Source organism: Hyaloscypha bicolor (assembly GCF_002865645.1).
Source record: "Hyaloscypha bicolor E unplaced genomic scaffold K444scaffold_136, whole genome shotgun sequence".
In the NCBI taxonomy this organism is placed as follows: Eukaryota; Fungi; Ascomycota; class Leotiomycetes; order Helotiales; family Hyaloscyphaceae; genus Hyaloscypha; species Hyaloscypha bicolor.
Window position 1 is genome coordinate 59,278 of NW_020194638.1, and position 21,447 is coordinate 80,724.

A 21,447-nucleotide genomic window follows, 5' to 3' on the forward strand; every position below is an offset into this window, starting at 1 on the left:
AGATAAGATTATAAAGTAGAACTTTCCTAATTATAATACTAAAATGTTTTATTATAGTATAAAGTAATTAGATATAGAAGCTCTATTAAATATAATATATCTTGAACTATAAGTTTATAAAATAGGTATAGGAAGTCTTAATACTTAACTAGTATTATAGTCTAACCTAAAGATATCTATTATTCTTTATATCTAATTTAATAGAAATAAAAAGTATTTATATTTTAATTTAAGGAATTAATTAGGACTTTTATATAAACTTAGGATAGTGGTTTGCTTTATAGAGAGAGAATAGACTAGAAATACCTATATTATATTAATCTTTAGAAAGAATTATAGTAAATATTATAATTTCTGAAATACTTTTAAAAAAGCTTTCCCGAACTAAAATAAACTAGTTTATAATCCCGAAAGATCTATAGAAGTCTTATATATCCGAGAGTATAAGTATTTAAGGTAAATACTATTTGAGTCCTAACTTATAATAAAAGGAAAATAAAGTATATAAAATAAAATATATAAAGTAAAAGTAAAATAAAATACTCGGGTATTTAATAAATAGAAAGTCTAACTATAGGTTATAAGAACTAGTATTAACTAGGTATATATATAGTAATATTAAAGGAAAGATAAGGTAAGAGGAACTAAAAAGTAAGTTAGTATATATTTTATAAAAGTAAATAGGGAGATATCTAAATAGCCTAAAGGCAAGAAATATATATTAAAGAAATCGAGATTAGAGAAAGAAGGGCTATTTCCTATAAGAATAAGTTAATATATATTCTAAGATAAAGAATAGGGATACTTAGTAATAGCCCGAAGGCTTTTATAAGTATTAAAGGAGAAAAAGAGATATTAAAGTTCGGAGGAATTTAAATAGGAGTTAGCCTTTTTTTTGGAAATTTAAAAGAGGGTATTTCTAAAGGGCTTAAAGATATGAGAGGTATTAGAAAAGAAGAGAAAGAGATATTAGAAAAGGGGAAAAGGGATCTAAAATTTAGCTTTCTAAGAAATAAGTAGATTAAAGACTTATAATATAGGAGTTCTAGATAAAAGTAACCCGGAAATAGTAGTTAGGTACTAGCTTTTAGTATTATTAGTAGAAGTATTAAAGGAGGAGGGGTTTAGAGAAGGGGTTTAGAGGGGTTTAAAGGAGGAGAGGAAGGTTATAAGATAGTTAGATACTAGCTCTTGGTATTAATAGAAGAAGTATTAAAGGAGGAGGAGTTTAGAAGAAGGATTTGGAAGAGGGGTAAGAAGGAAGAGTAAGGAGGGGTAAGGAGGAAAAGAAAAAGGTTATAAGGTAGTTAGATATTAGCTCTTAGTATTAATAGAGGTATTAATAAAAATATTAATAAAGGTATTAATAGAGAAGGTATTAGTAAAGAATAGAAGCTCCTAGTATTAATAGTAAAGTCGAAAAAATATAAAAGAAAGATAAAGGTTTTAGAGTAAAAATAAAATAAAATTACTAGTATAGGATAGTTATATTATTATATAATTTCATATTTACTTTTATTATTTATTAAGGATATATATCTTTTAGAAAAAAGTATTACTTAGAATTCTTAAGCCTCTTTAATTTAATAATTATATATTCGAAAAATAAGAAATAAATATAATTATATATATTAGAATAAGGGAATTTTTCTTATCTAAAAATTATAATTATAGTATTATTAAATATAGAAATATAGAAGTTTATATAATAAGCTATATATAGAGATTTGAGGAAATTTAAATTACCTCAAATTATTTATAATTAGTAAAATAAATTAGCTAATTATATAGGTTAAGTATAGTTTAATTATTATTAATATACCTTAGCTTTTATAAATTAGTAAAAGAAAGAATATTTATATCTTTATTTTTATAACTATAATACCTAAAATTATAATTTTTTTAATTTTTAAATATATTTAATCTAGGGCTATTAAGTACTAATATTTTTATTTTTAGGTATTATTTATTATAAATTTATTCGGATTTAAATAATTATATTAAATATATATCTTTATATTCTAAAAATAAATAATAAAGATATAGTTATACTAGCTTTAATCTTAGCCTTAATCTTAACCTTAATCTTTTTCTGAAAATAACTTTAATTCCGATATATAATAATATTATTAAAGCTTTTCTTTATTAAAGACATATTAAATATGGCTTTAGGTAATAGTTTTAGTAAAGATAAAAGTAGTAAAAAAGGTAATAAAGCTATAAATAAGCAGAAAGATAATATTTATAATATGTTTTCTAATAGTTTAGACTTAGTTTATAATATCTTTTTTTATTAATATATTTAATTAATAAATCTTTCTATTTCTTAACCTTTTCCTTATATATAACTTTTTTCTTCTCATATATAACTTTCTTTTCCTCTTCTGTAATAATACTTTAATTTCCTTATATTATCTAATAATATTACTAAAGTAATAAAGCGAATTAATAATAAGGCTAAAGTTAGAGAGATAAAGCTATACTAGGGTAAGAAGCTAAAGGAATTAGAGAAAGGTAAGGCAAATCTAGAGGCAAGCTTAGTATATACTTATAGAACCGAATTCTCTTAAGCTTATATTACTTATAGTAATAAGAAGAGACCGAGGGGCCTTTTTAAATACTATACAGTTATAAAAGGCGAATTTAATAGTACTTATATAAATTATAAATATAATAATAATAGTAAAATCTGTATTTTTTATTAACTTAATACTAATCCTACTAAGTCTAGAAAGCCTTACTCTATATCTATAAAATCCTTTATACTAAAGCCTTAATTACCTATAAAATATAGAAAGCGAGTATAAAGATAGATATAAGGTTAGAAGGTAATAGGGAAGGAGATTATAGTAGAGGAGGGTAAGGATACTAGAGGAGAAGGGAACGAAGAAGATATAGATAATTTAAGTAATATAAGTAGTACGGAAGATATAAAGAGTAAGGGAGATAGAGATGTGCCTCGTAATCCATGGGATTTGCCTTACGGACTACGCAAGCTAAGGGGGGGTTAGGAGTAGTCGAGAATAAGGCGTGTATGCTATACTTTTTTTTTTTAGTAAGGTGTGGTAGGGGGGGGGGGGGGGGGTGGGCGCGAAAATCAGAAAATCAGAAAATCACTTTTCGCTTCTCGAATTTGTCCGCTAGCCCGCTAATGGCCTCAGTAGACGTGGTAAAAGGGTTAAAATACCAAATTAGCCACACTTGCACAGGGTTTGACTGTCTGGATTTTTATCAGCCTCACCGACTTTAAGCTACCAAATGTGAGGCTTATCAAACTTAGGAGGCGAGAGTTCACGCTTCTTCTATCAATCTCGACCAATTCACTCAAGCAACAGACAATCTCGGCCCAGGGTTATCAAGTCTCCTCGTCTTCCACTCTCCCATCCCTCAACCTCAACCAGCCTTTTACAACCAACACCTCCTCAACCATACCTTCTGCACTCCTTCTAGCCCTGTTAGCTGTAAATTGACAACCTGCCTCAACTCTGATCGTTGCCTTCCACACCATTGCTCGCATGGCTTGTCGACTCGATCTTACCTTTCCAAACTTCGAGCTCGCCGGCAAACCTTTAGGCTTTATCCTTGTGCACCGAGCCACTGCAGATCAACAAATCTCTATCACACCTTCACTGTTCTAATTCATCTGGAACAACATGCCTCCTGGAGAGTACCAAAACTCGCCAGAGCAGTCAATCTCTGATTGTAAGATTATGTACCCTTCGTATAGGAGTGAATGACTTGAAGCTGACTCAACCTCAGTAAAGTTGATCACTGAAGTTGGCACGGCCATTCTCGTGTTCGTCTTTTCTATTCCAATCATTGCACCACAACTGTGGATGGGGGGGTCTTGCCCTATTTATAGGTATTCATTTTTTGCCAGAGGACTTGTTCAAACCTTCACCGTTCGGTTCAGGGTTCAATATCCACACTATGTTGGGAACAATGAAAATGCCGTTTTCTCAAGAGTCGTGAGTGACATAAAGCCGTTGGACCCTCCAAGATCCAAGATTCATTTCGGAGCTTCCTCTATTCAAGACTAATCAGCAACATCTCGCTCGGCTCAGAAATATTTTGCGAGAGCAGTCGTTGCTTTACCTGGCCTTGTTGTGTCATTGCTTCGGATCCTCTCTTAACATTCCCTTTGTCTTCTAGAACTGGCAATATCACGGTGCCATTGGCAAGATACAGCCCAACATGTCGAGCTTATTTGCCAAGGCACTCTGCTCGTCCTTAACGCTATCTTCCGAAGGAGGTTCATTTTGATATTGCGAAAGGAGTGAGAAAGACTAACTCTTTTAGATGGTATGGCAAGGCTTGGCCTGTTGGAGGTTCGAGGTGGGAACAAGTGACAACGTCAGTGTATAACTGCATATCAACACATCCCAGACCTCGACGATAGTCTTGCAGGTGACAGTCATGGGAGATAATAGACAATTCATCCGGTCATGAGAACACAAAAGGACGCGGCACAGGAGACAAGCATAAATTGAAACTCATTTCACTAATCCCCTCCACCCCCATCACATGCGCAAAAATCTGACGGCCGTGATTATATTTCAGCGGACCCAGCCCACACGCCGTCTCATAGCCAGTTTTTGTTTCCGTGATGAGAGAGGAAAGCACCCGTATTCTCAATGCTAATGCTGTCAATGACCTTTTGCTGCATGATAACACTTTCAGCCGTGCTGATCGGGCCCGGAAAGTCAGGATCCCGCGTTCGAAATTCTGTCATCATAATGCCAATTCGGTGCATCACCTCAGGGGTTGCTGGTAATAATCAGTACGTGATCTCATTCTTTCACAAAGAGCTTACGTTGGCTTGCAGGTTTATCAGAAGTCGTATCCACCAAGCCAGGGCTCAAAGCAAGAAGAATGATCCCTTCACTTTTCAGCTCCACCGCATATTTGGCAACTACGATGTTCAAAGCGGCCTTCATTGAGCTGTATGTCATAAAGTGAGAGAAGGTGCTCTTCTCTGTCATATCTCTGTCTGACAACCCGGTTGTAATTACAATGATCTTCTTGATGTTACTCTTGCGCACGAGAGCCAAGAAAGCGTTGATCGAGAAGATGGCTCCGAGGACATTGACTTTGAGGCTTTCGATCATGGAATTGGTCAACTCCTCTTCTTTTCCGGAGAACTCGCTTGGCGAGAGGAAGTTCTCTGCTGGGTTCGTGTATGCCCCGTTGATGATCAGGTAGTCGACGAAGCCTCCTGTCAACTTTTTCGCTTCCGTGGCTGCGGTGACGAGGGAGTTATTGTCCGCCATGTCGGCTTGGATGAGGTGCACATTTTGAATTAAATCGGCAGCCAGTCTTTTTTCAACAATAGTTGGGGTCCGAACAAGACCAATAACCGTGTTATTTCCACCACTGCTGAGTTGACGCAGCCATTCATACTTTTCTTGGTCAGCTCTTCACTTTTCTCAGCGAACATAGACTTACACCCAAACCACGAGAAGCACCAACGACTACAGACGAAGGCATGTCTGAGAGGTCTGGAGAACGGATGAAAAGGAGATGGAGTCTCAATGAGTTTGACACGGTTGAGATGCAGGAAACTCGATTTCCGATGAATCAATGAATGGGAAGTCGAGTTGCATGAATTTGGCGATTTTGATGGGATCCGGAGACCTTCGAGACTATCCTTTTATACCCTTTCTCGCCGATCGCAAAGATCAGCTCTGATCTGATTTCAAAGCATCGCGGGTTTTGAGGAGGCTTGGAAATCATTGCAATAGTTTCCAGTTTGATTTTCTCTTTTACAAGAACAGAGAAGGATTCTCCATTCTGACCAGTGACCGCCCTTTCCGCCCAAGCTTTCTGGCTTGGGCGGAAGGAAACTGGAAACGAAGGTCGGCTACAGTTTCACCATATTTCATTACCCTGTTTTGTCATCATCCTCCCCCTGACTCCTGACTCAGCCAGTGGTCTCATCGGCTCGATGCTCTGGCCCACACGACTAAACTTCATATCTCCTCATCTCTCACACCAGCTAGCGTTACCGCGCAACCTCGGCGAAACGCATAAAGGCATGCAGGAGAGCTGATGAGAAATGAACGTTCTAAGCTGAGCAATGGCGGGTGAAATTCGAAGCACGACAGGATGCTGGACCTGCAAGCTCCGGAAGAAGAAATGCCCCGAGGAGAAACCTAATTGCGCGGTATGCAACTCTCTTCGGCTAGACTGCGGAGGCTATGGCCCAAGACCCCGCTGGATGGATGGTGGAGCTAAGGAGAAGGAGAAGCTTGCGAGAATCCGGGAGACTGTGAAGGATGTCTCGAGTCAAAAGAAGAGGGCAGCGATGAATTCGAAGCGTCAACATAGACATGCGGAAGAAGCGGCAATATTGGCCAATCCTTCTCTTGGGGATGTGGTCCCGCCTTATCCCTTACGAGCCACAACGAGCCCTTCCCTACGAGAGAGTTCCAGCCCGAAACCGTTACTCATCGATGGACCACCGCCAGGTCTTAGACCGGAGAATACCGCTGCCTACATCGCCCAAAATGAGTCCGTCTTACTCATGCACTACTTGGACTACGTGTTTCCATGCCAATTTCGATTCTACCAACCTTCATTGGAAGACGGAGGACGAGGCTGGCTTCTGTCCCTGCTGATGCTGGCCAAGCCACTATATTATGCAGCTTGCAGTCTAGCTGCCTACCATCGACAATTGAAGTATTGCCTACAGGGGGGAATGGGGAAGGGTTGTTTTCAAATTGAAGCTCTACAAACTCAATATGGTGTTGCCATAACAGAGCTACGGAGATACCTGGAAGTACTTATTACCTCTAATCGCGAGAGAACTTTGACGGAGGAGGTTGAGCTTCTCTGCAGCGTAGTGTTCCTCATCTCAATTGAGGTGAGGCGTTCCTAACTTCTGGGAATTGTACTCATATCAATCTAGGGATTTATCAGTAGCACCGAAACATGGCAGCTGCATATCTCAGCAGCCCTCTCGATATTTCCCGATATCAACAAACGAATCCGCGACGTAGAATTACGAAAAGAAGGAACACTCCCTCATCGAGTTGCACTTTCCTTCTTTTCAACTTTGTTGGCGTGGTATAGCATCACTTCCTCTGCCACAATTGGATGGGAACTTTCCGCGCCATGCTCCCACGAAATCGATATTGACTTCATCCACTTCGACAAGGTCATCGGCTGCGAGAACTGGGTCATGTTCGCTATTAAGGATACCATCCTCCTAGCTCAATGGAAGAGCAATCTGAAGGCAGTTGGGCAGCTTAGCGTACGAGAGCTTGCAAGTCGCGGCAACGAGATTGAAGCTCGATTAAACAAAGAACTGGATAAGATTCAGATTCCAGACCCGAATTCTCCCTTCCATATGAGTCTTCTGGAGGTCGACCACAGCTCTGTGAATTCCTCCGTTACACGAGTGTACTATTTCGCCGCATTTGTCTACCTCCACGTCATCATCTCAGGAGCTTTTCCCAACCTTCCAGAAATTCGCCATGCGGTAGCACAATCCATGGAATCTTTCAAGGCTCTTCCAGATCCACAGTTGGTCAATAACTTGATCTGGCCATTCTGTATCTCGGGCTGCATGGCGGTGGAGGAAGATGAAAATTTCTTCAAGGAGTTCTCACTTTTTGGTAATCCAAATGATGGGAAATTCGGAGCGTCGAAGGCGCGGGTCGTCATGGAAGAGTGCTGGAGACTGCGGAAGCTGGATCCTGATTCTGGTAAAGTTGATTGGAGGGCTGCGATGGACAGCTTGGGATTCGAGATTTTGCTGGTTTGATGAGTCTGGCTCAGTCGCACCTTCGTTCTAGCAAGCCAAATCTCGCAATTCTTCCATGTAGAACTATCTTCGTTGCCGTAAAGGTTTGCTCTGTCCAATAGTAACAGTTGCAGTAGTTGGAAACTTGCTTACCCTTGTTTTATTTTCATCACACGCGACTCTTCACCTTATTCGCACTCGGTCGTTACTTCAACATATTTCAGTCAATTTAATTTAAGTTGGTCTCGGCTGCATAGAATGTCGCCGAGAATTATTTGAAGTACAAGGAAGAAGCTTTGCTTTTGTTGTGGTACACTATTAACTACTCCCAACTCGTTCTTGCCATTGCATGACGAACGATGCCATCGGGACCCATGATTTCTTCCCAGAAGATCGAGCCGATGTTAAGAGCCGCTTGAGCGAGGGGTCCTGAACGATTTTGAAGATACATTTGCTGATCCTGTAAGATTGGTGTGAGCCATGCTGCTGGCCGATCATAGTAGCTAACATTCGGATGGGAGACAACGATATCGGTGTTGAAGTGGTCGTTCAAGCTCTTTCCGACTGGGGAGGTTGATCCAATCTGACTGTTTGATCATAATTGCTGACTCCTCGGCCTGGACGACTTGAAGTTGGTCGGCTGGGCCGATACTACTTCGGAAAAGAAGTTTGGGAGTCCCAAAAGCTCCAGCGGAAAGGACGACATGCTCCGTTGTTGGAGTAAGCATGGCAGTTCCCTGGTGTCCTCCGTCATGCGTTGCAACAACATGGAGGCCAGTTGGGTGGCCACTGGTACGGACCATTCTCTCCACACTCGTGTTCAGCCATAGATGGAAGTTGGTACGGGTTGGCAGAAACAATATAGGTAGCCGGTGGGCCACCACGCTCTCCACCGGAGAACATATGTGGTGTGTGGGCGAAGGTGCGATTCTTTTCAGCTGGGACATCGTTGGCTGTCACCTCCTTCCACCCCGAAGCTGATAGATCATTCCTGATCAAATTGAAACCGTCTTGAAGGGATCGTTTGCCGTCCATGGAAGAATGGTCAGTTTCTGGGATACGGGAGAACACCTGGCTGGTAGCGTTTGCGATGTCCGCTGTCTTCCACTCAGCAGGGAAATTGATGTTCCAATCCGACAGGTTTGGTTTCCACCAGAGAGTAGCATTCACTACAGTTCCACCTCCGAGAACGCAGCCTACCATCTGATTGTTATCAGTATAGGCGATGCCAACGGAGCCTCTGTTCCAGATACTGTTAAAGAAGGTAAGGAAAGTCGCAATTTTTAAGGTACTGCGAGAGCCTGAAACTTTAGCAATCAAGCGCCTGGAACTAATTTACCTCGTGCGCAATTATCGCCTCGCCTGTTCCACGCCCCAAATTAGAGCTCTTATATACAAACTTCCTTATACCTATATTAGGAATCCTGATTCGAGAGAAAGACTTAAGTAAGTATAAGCAACTAATTAAGCATTATTAAACTCTAAAATCCATTGATTTGTCTAATCGACACCCGGGGGGTGGGGTGGGTGGGTGTCGTTTTACATTTGCCCGGAACCACTATCTTCATCGTTTAGAGGGATTCAGTATTTGATTGGGGCGGCTTTGAATGATACGTAGTTCCTGTTGTATCGTAATTGGGTTTGTACAGGGAATGGAACTTTTGAAGTGTTCAGCGCGACTTACACTTAGGATTAGCTACAAACTCGGTGAAACATACCTCGAAATACCAATCAACCGATCTCGTCAACCGCTAACATCGTAGCATTGAATTCGTTACTCTCAAAGGTCTATATTTAACCGTCTCTTGATCAGTGGGTGAGTCTGTTGTTGTTTATCTTGTGCAAAAATGGTCAGAGAGAGACCAACACTCGCAAAGCCTTGAGGGACCCCCACCACAAAAAACAAAACACCCAGCTCAATTTCCATGACGCCCAACTCATTTCCCATGTTCCCTTCAGATACATCTATACTTTGCAAAAGTTATTTTTTCTTTCCCCAATATGCGTCGAGATTGGTACCTGAAACAACTACCGGTAGAACCTTGCAACGATTCGTTCCACACCGATTGGGAGGCCTGTGGATTCGTTTCCCCAATTCCGGAGTGGACCTTTGCGGCCGTAGAAAAGCTAGACACAAAGGATGTTTTGAGTTAGATCGAAACGCAGGTTTGGATTTTTTACGTCCTTTCTGCCACTTCGTAAAGCTGAATTGGCTCATTTAACAGTCTGTAGATACAAAGGGTACTAACGTGGAGAGCTTGGGGAGCTCTGCGAATGCTATTTACTCGCTATTGCCAGTACCAATATAACCAGGTCCCATGGTTTCGAAAGATTAAAGTTTGACCTTCAAGCTACCGAGCAAGTATTCAACCAGGGTGAAGAGAGCGAGGAGGACCCAAATATGACGTTTCGAGAGTGTGTGTTGATAAAGAGGGAGACACACAGGGTACTGCGATGTACACGGTAAGAGATACACTCGCCTTTGAGACTGCTGTATATATGTGAACGAACTCGAGGTTGGGCTAGACCACAAAGGCGGGTTCAGATAAATCCTATAATCCCCAACGCCAGGTAACGGGAACTTCGCCTTGCGGCCCGAGATATCACTTACGCGACGACGCGCAGCTTCGAGCAGGATGGTGTTTATGATGCAGATGCGCACTGCGCCCATTTTCCCGGTATGTTCGACTTTGGTGGGAAGAATGGTGAAGAGGATTGCACAGCAGAGGGAGAAGAGCACCTATTTTTGTTGCTTTCATTAGAAAGAGGTTGTAGGCCCTGAAGCCTGCTCGGATACTGTGCATGATTGGAAGCAGGAAGGTCATCTTATGGTCGGGTGTGGATGTAGAAAAGAAGTTTATTGATACATGGTTTGAAAAAAGCTTCTGAGCAATTTAGAATGGGTTTTTTGGCTGGTATGTAAAAAGGGTGAAGTTGAGATGCGACTTTTGGAGAGTTTCTTGGATGAAAAGGCTCTCCGCGAAGCTGCCAAGGGCGGGGTGTGTCAGGGTTCCGAACTTTATTTGAGACATAAATTAGTCAGAAGCAAAGGGCGTACAGTCGGAGAATGAATTCCATGCCATTTAATCAGTGTGTCAAAGGATTATTCAAGTTATTCGATTTATTCATGAATAATTCATGAATAACTTGAATAAAATAAGAGTAACGAATATCTTAATTAATTTGAGTAGAATAGAATAATTATTCATGAATAACTTGAATAACCACGAATAACCACGTGAAAGTCACATGAAAGTCACGTGTTTGTAATAAATCAGCATATATTTAAATTAAAAAAAAGAACTAGGGTACATATTAAGCAGCCTTATATAAGCTAAGCTAGTACTTATATAAGACTACTTAAATACTAATTTTCTATAATAATAAACCAATTATCCTCCTTAAAATCTTTATTTTTCTCTTTTTTCTCCGCTTATTTCTCTTCTTTTTTAGCCTCTTCTAATTCATCTTTAAATAACCCCCAGCTTTTTAAGCAAGATATTATCTCAAAAGCACTCTTATTAAGTCTATTGCGTAATTTAGATATAATAAGGGTACCTTGAGAGAAGAACCTCTTACTAGTAGTTAAGAAAGCCGGAATTCCTAAATATTTCCTAGCTATTAAAGCTAAAACAGGAAATCTAGCGGCATTAGACTTCTAATAGTCTAAGGGCTTAGTCTATATATATATTAGCACTAATATATTAAAAAATATTAAAAGAATATCGGATAATTATTTAATAAAATTTAAGTAAAATATATTTACTTTTTTATTTTATTTTTTTTCTTCTAAATAAATCATTAATTTGTCCTCTATCTTAGAGAACGAACTAGTAATATATATATCCGAGCTATCAGAATCGGAATTAGAATTAGCTATATTAATATCCGAGATATTAGATCTAGCTTAAGATATATTATAATTATATTTATATCTAAATATAAGATATATAATAATAGGGTAATATATAAGTAATTAAGGTAAATAAGCTATAAAGTAATACTTATAAGTATAACTAATTCCAAGAATTAATTTTAATAAAAGACTAATTAATACCCTTTTCTAAAGCTAAAAATATCTCCCTATATATTCCCTAGTACTTAGCTAAGTCTATAAAGTACTTTACTTAACTAGGAAATATAATTCCATATAATTCATATAATTCTAATTATAAGCTTTATCTAAAATAGGAAACTAGATTCTCGATATCTAATAGCTATCTATATACTATTATATATATCTATTATATTAATTCTCTCTCTAGGCCCTTATTCCCAAGAGGCCTAAAAGAATTATAAATAGCTTTATAAATAATTCCCTAAAACTTTCCTGGCTACTAGTTCTTCCTAAAAACTTCTTATAATTACTCTATTATTATACTAGGTAATAGAATTAAGAATATAGTTTACTAATCTTATCTAGCTAACTTGCAAATTATTTCTAGTAATTTCTTCTTATAAAAGTAATATAAATATAGTATATACTATTAGATATAAAGCTTTTCCGGTCTTCTAATTAGTTTATAAATCCTAACTTAGCCTTTATTTATAAATAAATTATTACTTTATAGGCCTAAGAGCTTAGAAAAATTAATTCAATTTTCTAGTTTATTTATAAATTTCTTCTTTGGAATTTTCTAGATATTTCTAATATAGAGCCGGTTCTAAATTCATAATTACTATTTAGGAAAAGAATATTATAAAAAGGCTTCTCTTTTCTTATTAACTAATCTTTTCTTTTCTTAATTATAATATTATATCTAGCTTTTCCTTATTTCTTGCCTTTCTTTTTTAAGCCTTTTTTAAGCTTCTTTAAGCTTCTTTAAGCTCTTTTAAGCTTTATTTAAACTTTATTTAAGCTTTATTTAAGTTCTTTTCTAATTTCCTCTTCTATTTCTTTATTTATTAAAATAAATACTTTTCTTAGTATTTATTAGTATATTACTACTTATTTAATTAATACTTCTATATTTTTAATTTATTCTTATTATTTTTAATATTTCAAGAATATTACTAAGTTTCCTAATCTTACTTATATTAAGAGTAATAATTACTTAATATATAATTACTATTATTTTAAAAATAAGAAATATAATTTTATAAATTATAATTTCTTTTATTTATTTCTTATTCTAATATTATTTAAGATTTTTTAAATATATATAATATAATTAAACTATTTTTTTTAAGCTATTAATATATATAAGCGTCTTTCCTAATCTTTATCTAAAAGAAAAAAGGCTATTATTACTCTTTTTCTATACTAAATAATATATATTTCTTATATTAAAGCTATTATTTGAGACTAATAAATTTCTCTAATAATCTAAGAAATAGGTTAAGTAATTCTTACTAGCTTAGTATAAATATAAAGTATTCTTAATAATATAATTAATATTTTTTAGTATTAAGTAAGCTTATTTCTTTCTTATTTCTTATTAATAACTAATAGCTTTATAAGCTAATTTATTATCTATTTCTCGAGAGAATTCTAATAAGAATAATAATAAGAATAGTAAAAAATAGTTATAAGAATAAGATATTTATAAAATATAGAAATTAGAGTTTTTAGAATTCTTAATAATTTTTATATAGTTTTTTCAAGAATAAATATATGGTTTTTAATAGTTTCCTAATAAAAATATTTATTTTTTATATTTCTATTTAATTAATAATATTATAATATTACTTTTTTCTAAATATTCTTATAATTCTTGAACTATATTCTCTAGATTATTTAGTAGTTCCTATATATTATTTACTAATAAGTAGTTTTTCTAATAAATAAAATACGTCTTTTTTTTTCTATTTTTTTTATAGGCTATAATAAATTTTACCTTAAATTCTTCTTTATTTTTAATCTCGACTAATTCTGGTTTTATTATAGTACTAGCTTATAAGTACTATAATTTTAAGAGAAAAATCTAATATAATAGTAATAATTTTAAGTAATATACTTATTTATATATTCCTATAATTTCTAGAACTTTAAAAGAGCCAAGATATCTATTTACTAGCTTTATACTAGGTTATAGCTATCGATTATTTTTTATATAAAACATGACTTTATTATATATATTAAATTTCTTATTAATATATTTCTTATTATAATACTTTTTCTATATATTTACTATTTCTTATTATTATTTCTTTAGTACCTCCCGTTTTACTTAAATTCTTTATATTCTTTCTTATATTACTAGTACTTCTTTTTCTGAAACATTATTCTTAATATATAGTTTAATACTAGAATAAAATTCATATAATATATAAAATAAAGAAATTTCTATTATTAAATATATAAAGTTATTATATGTGAATTTTATAAAAGCAAGCTTTATTACCTAGTTATCTTACTAGTAGCTAGTATAATACCTTAAGTACTATTCTAGAGTTTAGTTTAGATTCTTTATTTATTTATTAGTTTGTAAGTAAAATACTATACTTAGCTATTATTAAACTTTTAAATAAAAATATAAACTTAACTAGAACTTACTTATAAAAATAAATTTTTTATTAGAGATTATATCTATAAATATACTAAAGTCTTTAATAATATAATATATAAATAGCTTTACTAATTTAGGAGCCGAGATCTTCTTAATAATTAGAATATATTATACTATTTTTATATATTTATTAATAATAATAAGTATAAAATTATATATCTTATTATAAAACCTAAAAAGAAATAGTTTTATAATAAAGTCTATAGTAATTTCTTACTATAGCTTAAAAGAGAGAAGAAACGAACTAAGTATATTATATAGTAAATATTTCTTTATTTTAGTTTATTAATATATAGGATAAGTTCTAATATAATTTTTTATATTTTTTTTTATATTTTACTAGAAGTACTTTTTCTAAAGAATTCCTAGTATTTTACTAGTACTAAAATATCTATTTATAGAATTATTATAGTTAGCTTATAATAATTCTTTTTTGAGAGCTAGCTTATTTAGTATATAAATAGTACTCTAATATCTTAATAACTTAGATATATTAAGTTTTTAAGTCTTAATAACTCTAGTAAAGGTCTCTTTTAAGAACTATTTATATTACTAGTATTATACTAATAGATTAAGCCTTTAGTATTATAATAATAATTTAAGTAATATTTTTCTACTTTTCTTATATACTATTTTGGACCTAGCTACTTATATAACTAGAATCCGTAGTATATACTATTTATAACTAGCTATACTAGTAATAAGCTTAAGTAATAATATCTCTAGTATTATTTTATTACTAAAATATATTTCTCTTTTAGAATTTCTTAGTATTTTACTAATTAAGAAATATTTATTTTCTTTTTTCTAGGCCTTAAATTATAGTATTATAGAAATAATATAGTATCTTATTACTATTATTTATAGGGCTCTCTATTTTATATTTTATAGCTTATTATAAAATATAAATAATAAAGTATTTTTATTTATACTTATTATAAAATCTGGCCTTCTTAATAGCCTATTAGTAAAATTACTATATCCTAGCTAGTATTCTAAGATAAAATTAAAAATAGCTAGCTTCTTTATCTATTTTATTTATTAACTATTTAGTTTTCTCTTAGTTATAAAGTATTTCAAGTTATTATAATCTATTTTAATAATAATAATATACCAGATATATACTAGATAATATTACTAAATATAAAATACTAGAATAATAGCCAAGAACTCAGAATTATATATTTTATATCTGCTTTTAATTATAGTTATTTTCTTTAAATAAAAAGTAATAGGATATTATCTAGCTTTTACTTTTTTACTAAAAAGCTAGGAAATTATACCTATAATTATAAATCCTAAAGTATTTATTTTTATATAAATTTTTAAAACTAGATTAAAATAATAAAGAATTAGTATTATTATAAATATAATTTATAGCTTTTTAAAAGCCCTATTTAATTTATTTATTTAGCTAAAATAATATTATAAGTTTTTACTAGTTTTTAATAAATTAGTTAATTCTTTTATTATTCTAGAATATCTATAAATAAACCTTTAGTAAAAGTTAGTAAAACCCAGAAATATTTAAATTTTTTAGATATTATTTTTTAGGGCCGGCTATTTTCTAATAGCTATAATTTTACTAGCTTTTATTTCTATATTATTTAAGCTAATTATAAATTCTAGGAACTTTATTTTCTTTATATTAAACTCGTATTTTACTAAGTTTATAAAAAGCTAGTATTATTATAATTACTCGAGTATATATTAGATTATTATTATATATTATTCTAGATTCTCTAAATAAATTAAAATATTATCTAAATAAACTATATAAATAATATTTATAAGGCCTACTAGTATATAATTAATATATATCTGAAATATTACTAGAGTATTAAATAATTTAAAGAATATAATATAATATTTAAAATATTTATAATACTATTTTTTACTTATTATTTTCTTATATTTATAACTAATAATAAGTATTTTTTAAGTCTAGTTTTTATATATATCTTTATTTTATAAAGCCTATTTATAGTTTTACTAATAAGTAATAATAGTATTTAGTTCTTAATAGTAGTTTTATTTAGATTCTAATAATTAATATATAAATATAAGTTGCCTTTTTTCTTTAGAATAAATATAATTAAAGTATTAGCTAGACTAGTAAAATAATAAATCTATTTCTTTTCTAGGCTAGTATTAAGATATTTCTAAAAAACTTTAAGCTTTCTTTTTAATAAAATATATATAGGATTATATAGTAATTAGGACCTTAGTTTTAGATTTATATAATACTTTATTATATAATAGTCGGGTAATATATCTATAGCTTTTATAAAAAATACTTAAAAAAGATTCTAATATTTCTTGGGAAATATAATTATCTTATTAGTAATAAGAATAGTAATTCTTTAGCTATTTATTATAGGATAAGTAATTAATAAAAAACTATATATCTTATATTTTATTATTTTAATAAACTTTCTAGTATTTAGAACTTTAATTTTCTTATAATAAATATATATAATAATATATAAATAGGTATTAGATATTATAGATCTAGTTTCTTATTTTAGGTAAAGCTTATAATTGAAATTATATAAATAATCGGAATTATACGAATTATATAGGATTATATTTCCTAGTTAAATAAAGTATTTTATAGGCTTAGCTAAATACTAGGAAATATATAGGGAAATACTTTTAGCTTTAGAAAAAGATATTAAGTAGTTTTTTATTAGGGTTAATTCTTGGAATTAGTTATATTTATAAGTATTATTTTATAGCTTATTTACCTTAATTACTTATATATTACCCTATTATTATATATCTTATATTCTAATTAATCTAATTTTTAGGAAGTAATTCATTATAAGGTAATTAAGTTATTAATAAATAAAATATTAATAACTAGAGTATTAATTAGGAGAAGTGCCTTTATTACTATTAGAGTAACTTAATCGGGTATTTAGGGAAGTATCTAGTTAAATATTCTTTATATTACCTAATTAGGAAAAGAAAGTAGAACTCAGATATTTCTAGAACTAGTAAATAAGATAATAATAATAGAGAAATTAGTAGCTACTTACTATTATATTACTAAATTAGAAATAAAGATATAATAGAAAGAAAAGCTAGAAAAGCTAAAAGCTTAGATCTATTATCTTAAAAATATTTAGATATCTAATATAGAACTCATTATATTTCCGGTAATATTCTTGGTTTAGATAGCTTTAAAAACCCGAGAATTACTTACTTATTAGAGAAAAAGTATTAAAGAAGTCCAGGACTTCTTTTATTAAATAAAGTTAAAGTAATATAAAAATAGTAGAATTATCTAGGCTACTAATATAGTAAAAATTATATATTATATTTCTTATTTTAAAAATATAGCCAGAAATATCTAGAAATATAAAAAGTAATTAGTAAGTATTAATATTATAAATTAGGAGATCTTTATTAAATTTATAAAGAATTCTATCTTAGATCTAGATAATTATAGTAATAATGTTTTTACTAAGTTTAAGGATACTAAATAATAGCTAGGCTAGAATATCTAAAGCTTTATATCTTATTTAGATAGCCTATTAAATAACTTGAAATATATAGGTTTATTATAAGAATAAGATAACTTATTTAATAGTTTAAGGTAAGAGATTCGGGATAAGATTAATTATTAAGGAAATACTTTATAAAAAAGAAAAAAGCTTATTTCTATAGCTATAAGAGTTAAGAATAATTTAAACCTATTTATTTAATAGGAATATAATAATAAACTAATAAGATAATAAAAGAAAAAGAATAAAAGAAAAAAGAAAAAGAATAATAAAGAGAAATAGAAAAGAAATATATTTTTATTATAAGATTTATAAAACCGGAATAATAAAGATATAATAATAGAATCTAATATAATAACTATATTAGGATCTATAAAACCAAGTATAATTTGCTTTATTTACTAGAAAGAGAATTATTATATTATTATTTATTCTAATTAAGGAAAACCGACTTATTATAATTATAATAAGTCTGGCTATAAATTATATAAGTACTTAGAACTAAAAAAGCTAGGAAACGGGTATGCCCTATAATAGTTATATTTATTTATATTATAGAGAGTAAGGCTCTTAAAATAAGAATAGTAATTAAGGTTATTATTAAGATAAAAAAAGATAAGTAAAAAGTTAGAATATTAGTAAACTCGAATATAAAAACTAATTATATAAAGAGGAAATTAGCTTTAGATATAGGTATTTTATTAATATTAAAAATAACTTTCTTATTTTTACTAAAGAGAAAAAAAATTTATTTATATAAAAATTATATTTTTAGAATTATTACTAAGAATATACTAGGGAATTAAAAAAAGGCTAATATATACTTTATATTATATAATTTTAATCTAAACTATATTAATATAATACTTGGATTTTTATAGCTTTATTAAGTTAATTCCCTAATTTTCTTTAGGAAAATAATATAAAAATACTAAATTTAATTATAAAAGATTAAATTTCTAAATACTAGAAAGTTTACTAAAGTAATAAAGTATAAGATATATGTTTTTTTATTAATTACTTATTCTATAATAAATAGTTAAAGAATTATTACTATTATTACTAATAAGATAATTATATTTTCCAAGAAATATTAGAACTTTTTTCAAGTATTTTTTATAAAAGCTATAAGTATATTATCTAACTATTATATAATAAAGTATTATATAAATCTGGAACTAGAATTCTAACTATTATATAGTCCTATATATACTTTATTAGAAAGAAAGCTTGAAGTCTTTTAAAAATATTTTAATACTAGCCTAGAAAAGAAATAGATTTATTATTTTACTAGCCTAGCTAATACTCTAATTATATTTATTCTAAAGAAAGAAAGTAGTTTATATTTATATATTAATTACTAGAATCTAAATAGAATTACTATTAAGAACTAAATACTATTATTACTTATTAGTAAAACTATAAATAGGCTTTATAGAATAAAAGTATATATAAAGCTAGATTTAAAAAATATTTATTATTAGTTATAAATATAAGAGAATAATAAATAAAAGATACTATTTCAAATATATTATAGATATTTTAAATACTATATTATACTCTTTAGATTATCTAATACTTTAGTAATATTTTAGGTATATATTAATTATATATTAGTAGGCCTTATAAATATTATTTATATAGTTTATCTAAATAATATTTTAATTTATTTAGAGAACTCAGAATAGTATATAATAATAGTCTAATATATACTCGAGTAGTTATAATAATACTAGCTCTTTATAAACTTGGCAAAATACGAGTTTAATATAAAGAAAATAAAGTTTCTGGGGTTTATAATTAGCCTAGATAATATAGAAATAAAAGCTAGTAAGGTTATAATTATTAGAGAATAGCTGGCCTTAAAGAATAATATTTAAAAAGTCTAAGTATTCTTGGGTTTTACTAACTTTTACTAGAGGTTTATTTATAAATATTTTAGAATAATAAAAGAATTAATTAATTTATTAAAAACTAATAGAAACCTATAATATTATTTTAGCTAGATAAATAAGATAGATAGGGCTTTTAAAAAGCTATAAATTATATTTATAATAGTATTAATCCTTTATTATTTTAATCTAGCTTTAAAGATTTATATAAAAACGGATATTTTAGGATTTATAATTATAAATATAATTTCCTAGCTTTTTAATAAAGAAATAGAAGCCAGATAATATCTTATTATTTTCTATTTAAAGAAGATAACTATAATTAAGAATAAGTATAAGATATATAATTCTGAACTCTTAATTATTATTCTAGTATTTTATATTTAATAATATTATCTAATATATATCTAGTATATTATTATTATTAAAACAAATTATAATAACTTAAAATACTTTATAACTAAGAGAAAACTAAATAATTAATAAATAAGATAAGTAAAGAAGCTAGTTATTTTTGACTTTATCTTAGAATATTAGCCGGGATATAGTAATTTTACTAGTAGGTTATTAAGAAGGCTAGACTTTATAGTAAGTATAAATAAAGATACTTTATTATTTATATTTTATAATAAGCTATAGAATATAGAATAGAGAGCCCTATAAGTAATAATAATAGGATATTATACTATTTCTATAATACTATAATTTAAGGCCTAGAAAAAAGGAAATAGGTACTTTTTAATTAATAAGATACTAAGGAATTCTAAAAGAAAAGTTTATTTTAGTAATAAAGTAATATTAGAGATATTATTACTTAAGCCTATTACTAGTATAACTAGTTATAAATAGTATATATTACGGATTCTAGCTATATAAGTAGCTAGGTCCAAAATAGTATATAAGAAAGGTAAAGAAATATTATTTAAACTATTATTATAATACTAAAGGCTTAATTTATTAGTATAATACTAGTAATATAAATAGTTCTTAAAAGAGACCTTTACTAGAGTTATTAAGACTTGGGAACTTAATATATCTGGGTTATTAAGATATTAGAATATTATCTATATATTAAATAAGCCGGCTTCTAAAGAAGAATTATTATAAGCTAATTATAATAATCCTATAAGTAGGTATTTTAGTACTAGTAAGATACTAGAGATTCTCTAGAGAAAGTACTTTTAATAAAGTATAAAAAAAAATATAAAAAACTATATTAGAACTTGCTTTATATATTAATAAACTAAAATAGCTATATAATATATTTAGTTTATTTCCTTTCTTTTCTAAGCTATAGTAAGAAATTACTATAGACTTTATTATGGGGCTACCTCTTTCTAGGTTTTATAATAAAGTATATAATTCTATATTTATTATTATTAATAGATATATAAAAATAGTATAATATATTTTAATTACTAAGGAAATCTCGGCTCCTGAATTAGTAAAGCTATTTATATATTATATTATTAAAGACTTTAGTATATTTATAGATATAATCTCTAATAAAAGATCTGTTTTTATAAGTAAATTCTAGTTAAGTCTATACTTTTATTTAAAGGTTTAATAATAGCTAAGTATAGTATTTTACTTATAAACTAATAAATAAATAGAGAATCTGAATCAAACTCTGAAATAGTATTTAAGATATTATACTAGTTACTAGTAAGATAACTAGATAATAAAGCTTATTCTTATAGAATTCACATATAATAACTTTATATATTTAATAATAGAAATTTCCCTATTTTATATATTATATGGATTTTATTCTAGTATTAAACTATATATTA

The 21,447-nt window shown here is 29.5% G+C and overlaps 3 protein-coding genes across 3 annotated transcripts; 1 reads left to right on the forward strand and 2 right to left on the reverse strand.

The window, feature by feature from the left end:
• Positions 1 to 4,582: 4,582 nt before the first annotated feature.
• On the reverse strand, positions 4,583 to 5,487 carry K444DRAFT_646307 (NAD(P)-binding protein; the record flags this gene model as incomplete). The annotated part of the gene is made up of 3 exons (XM_024885187.1): positions 4,583 to 4,725; positions 4,814 to 5,399; positions 5,446 to 5,487. 3 exons carry the CDS (start codon positions 5,485 to 5,487, stop codon positions 4,583 to 4,585), a joined length of 771 nt encoding a protein of 256 aa, XP_024730726.1.
• A 526-nt stretch (positions 5,488 to 6,013) lies between these two features.
• Positions 6,014 to 7,983, forward strand: K444DRAFT_598131 (uncharacterized protein). Its single transcript, XM_024878521.1, has 2 exons — positions 6,014 to 6,862; positions 6,908 to 7,983. Exons 1-2 carry the CDS (start codon positions 6,077 to 6,079, stop codon positions 7,763 to 7,765), a joined length of 1,644 nt encoding a protein of 547 aa, XP_024730727.1. The 5' UTR covers positions 6,014 to 6,076; the 3' UTR covers positions 7,766 to 7,983.
• Positions 7,984 to 8,066: 83 nt separating this feature from the next.
• K444DRAFT_699359 (GMC oxidoreductase) lies at positions 8,067 to 9,031 on the reverse strand (the record flags this gene model as incomplete). Its single annotated transcript, XM_024887985.1, has 2 exons — positions 8,545 to 9,031; positions 8,067 to 8,308 (listed from the first exon to the last, which is right to left on the reverse strand). Exons 1-2 carry the CDS (start codon positions 8,945 to 8,947, stop codon positions 8,067 to 8,069), a joined length of 645 nt encoding a protein of 214 aa, XP_024730728.1. The 5' UTR covers positions 8,948 to 9,031.
• Positions 9,032 to 21,447: the final 12,416 nt, after the last annotated feature.

Bases quoted from the DNA above. Each gene is read 5' to 3' on its own strand.
- K444DRAFT_598131 (XM_024878521.1), top strand. From the start codon at position 6,077: ATGGCGGGTGAAATTCGAAGCACGACAGGATGCTGGACCTGCAAGCTC. The intron at 6,863-6,907 runs GTGAGGCGTTCC...ATATCAATCTAG, and splicing joins TGTTCCTCATCTCAATTGAG to GGATTTATCAGTAGCACCGA.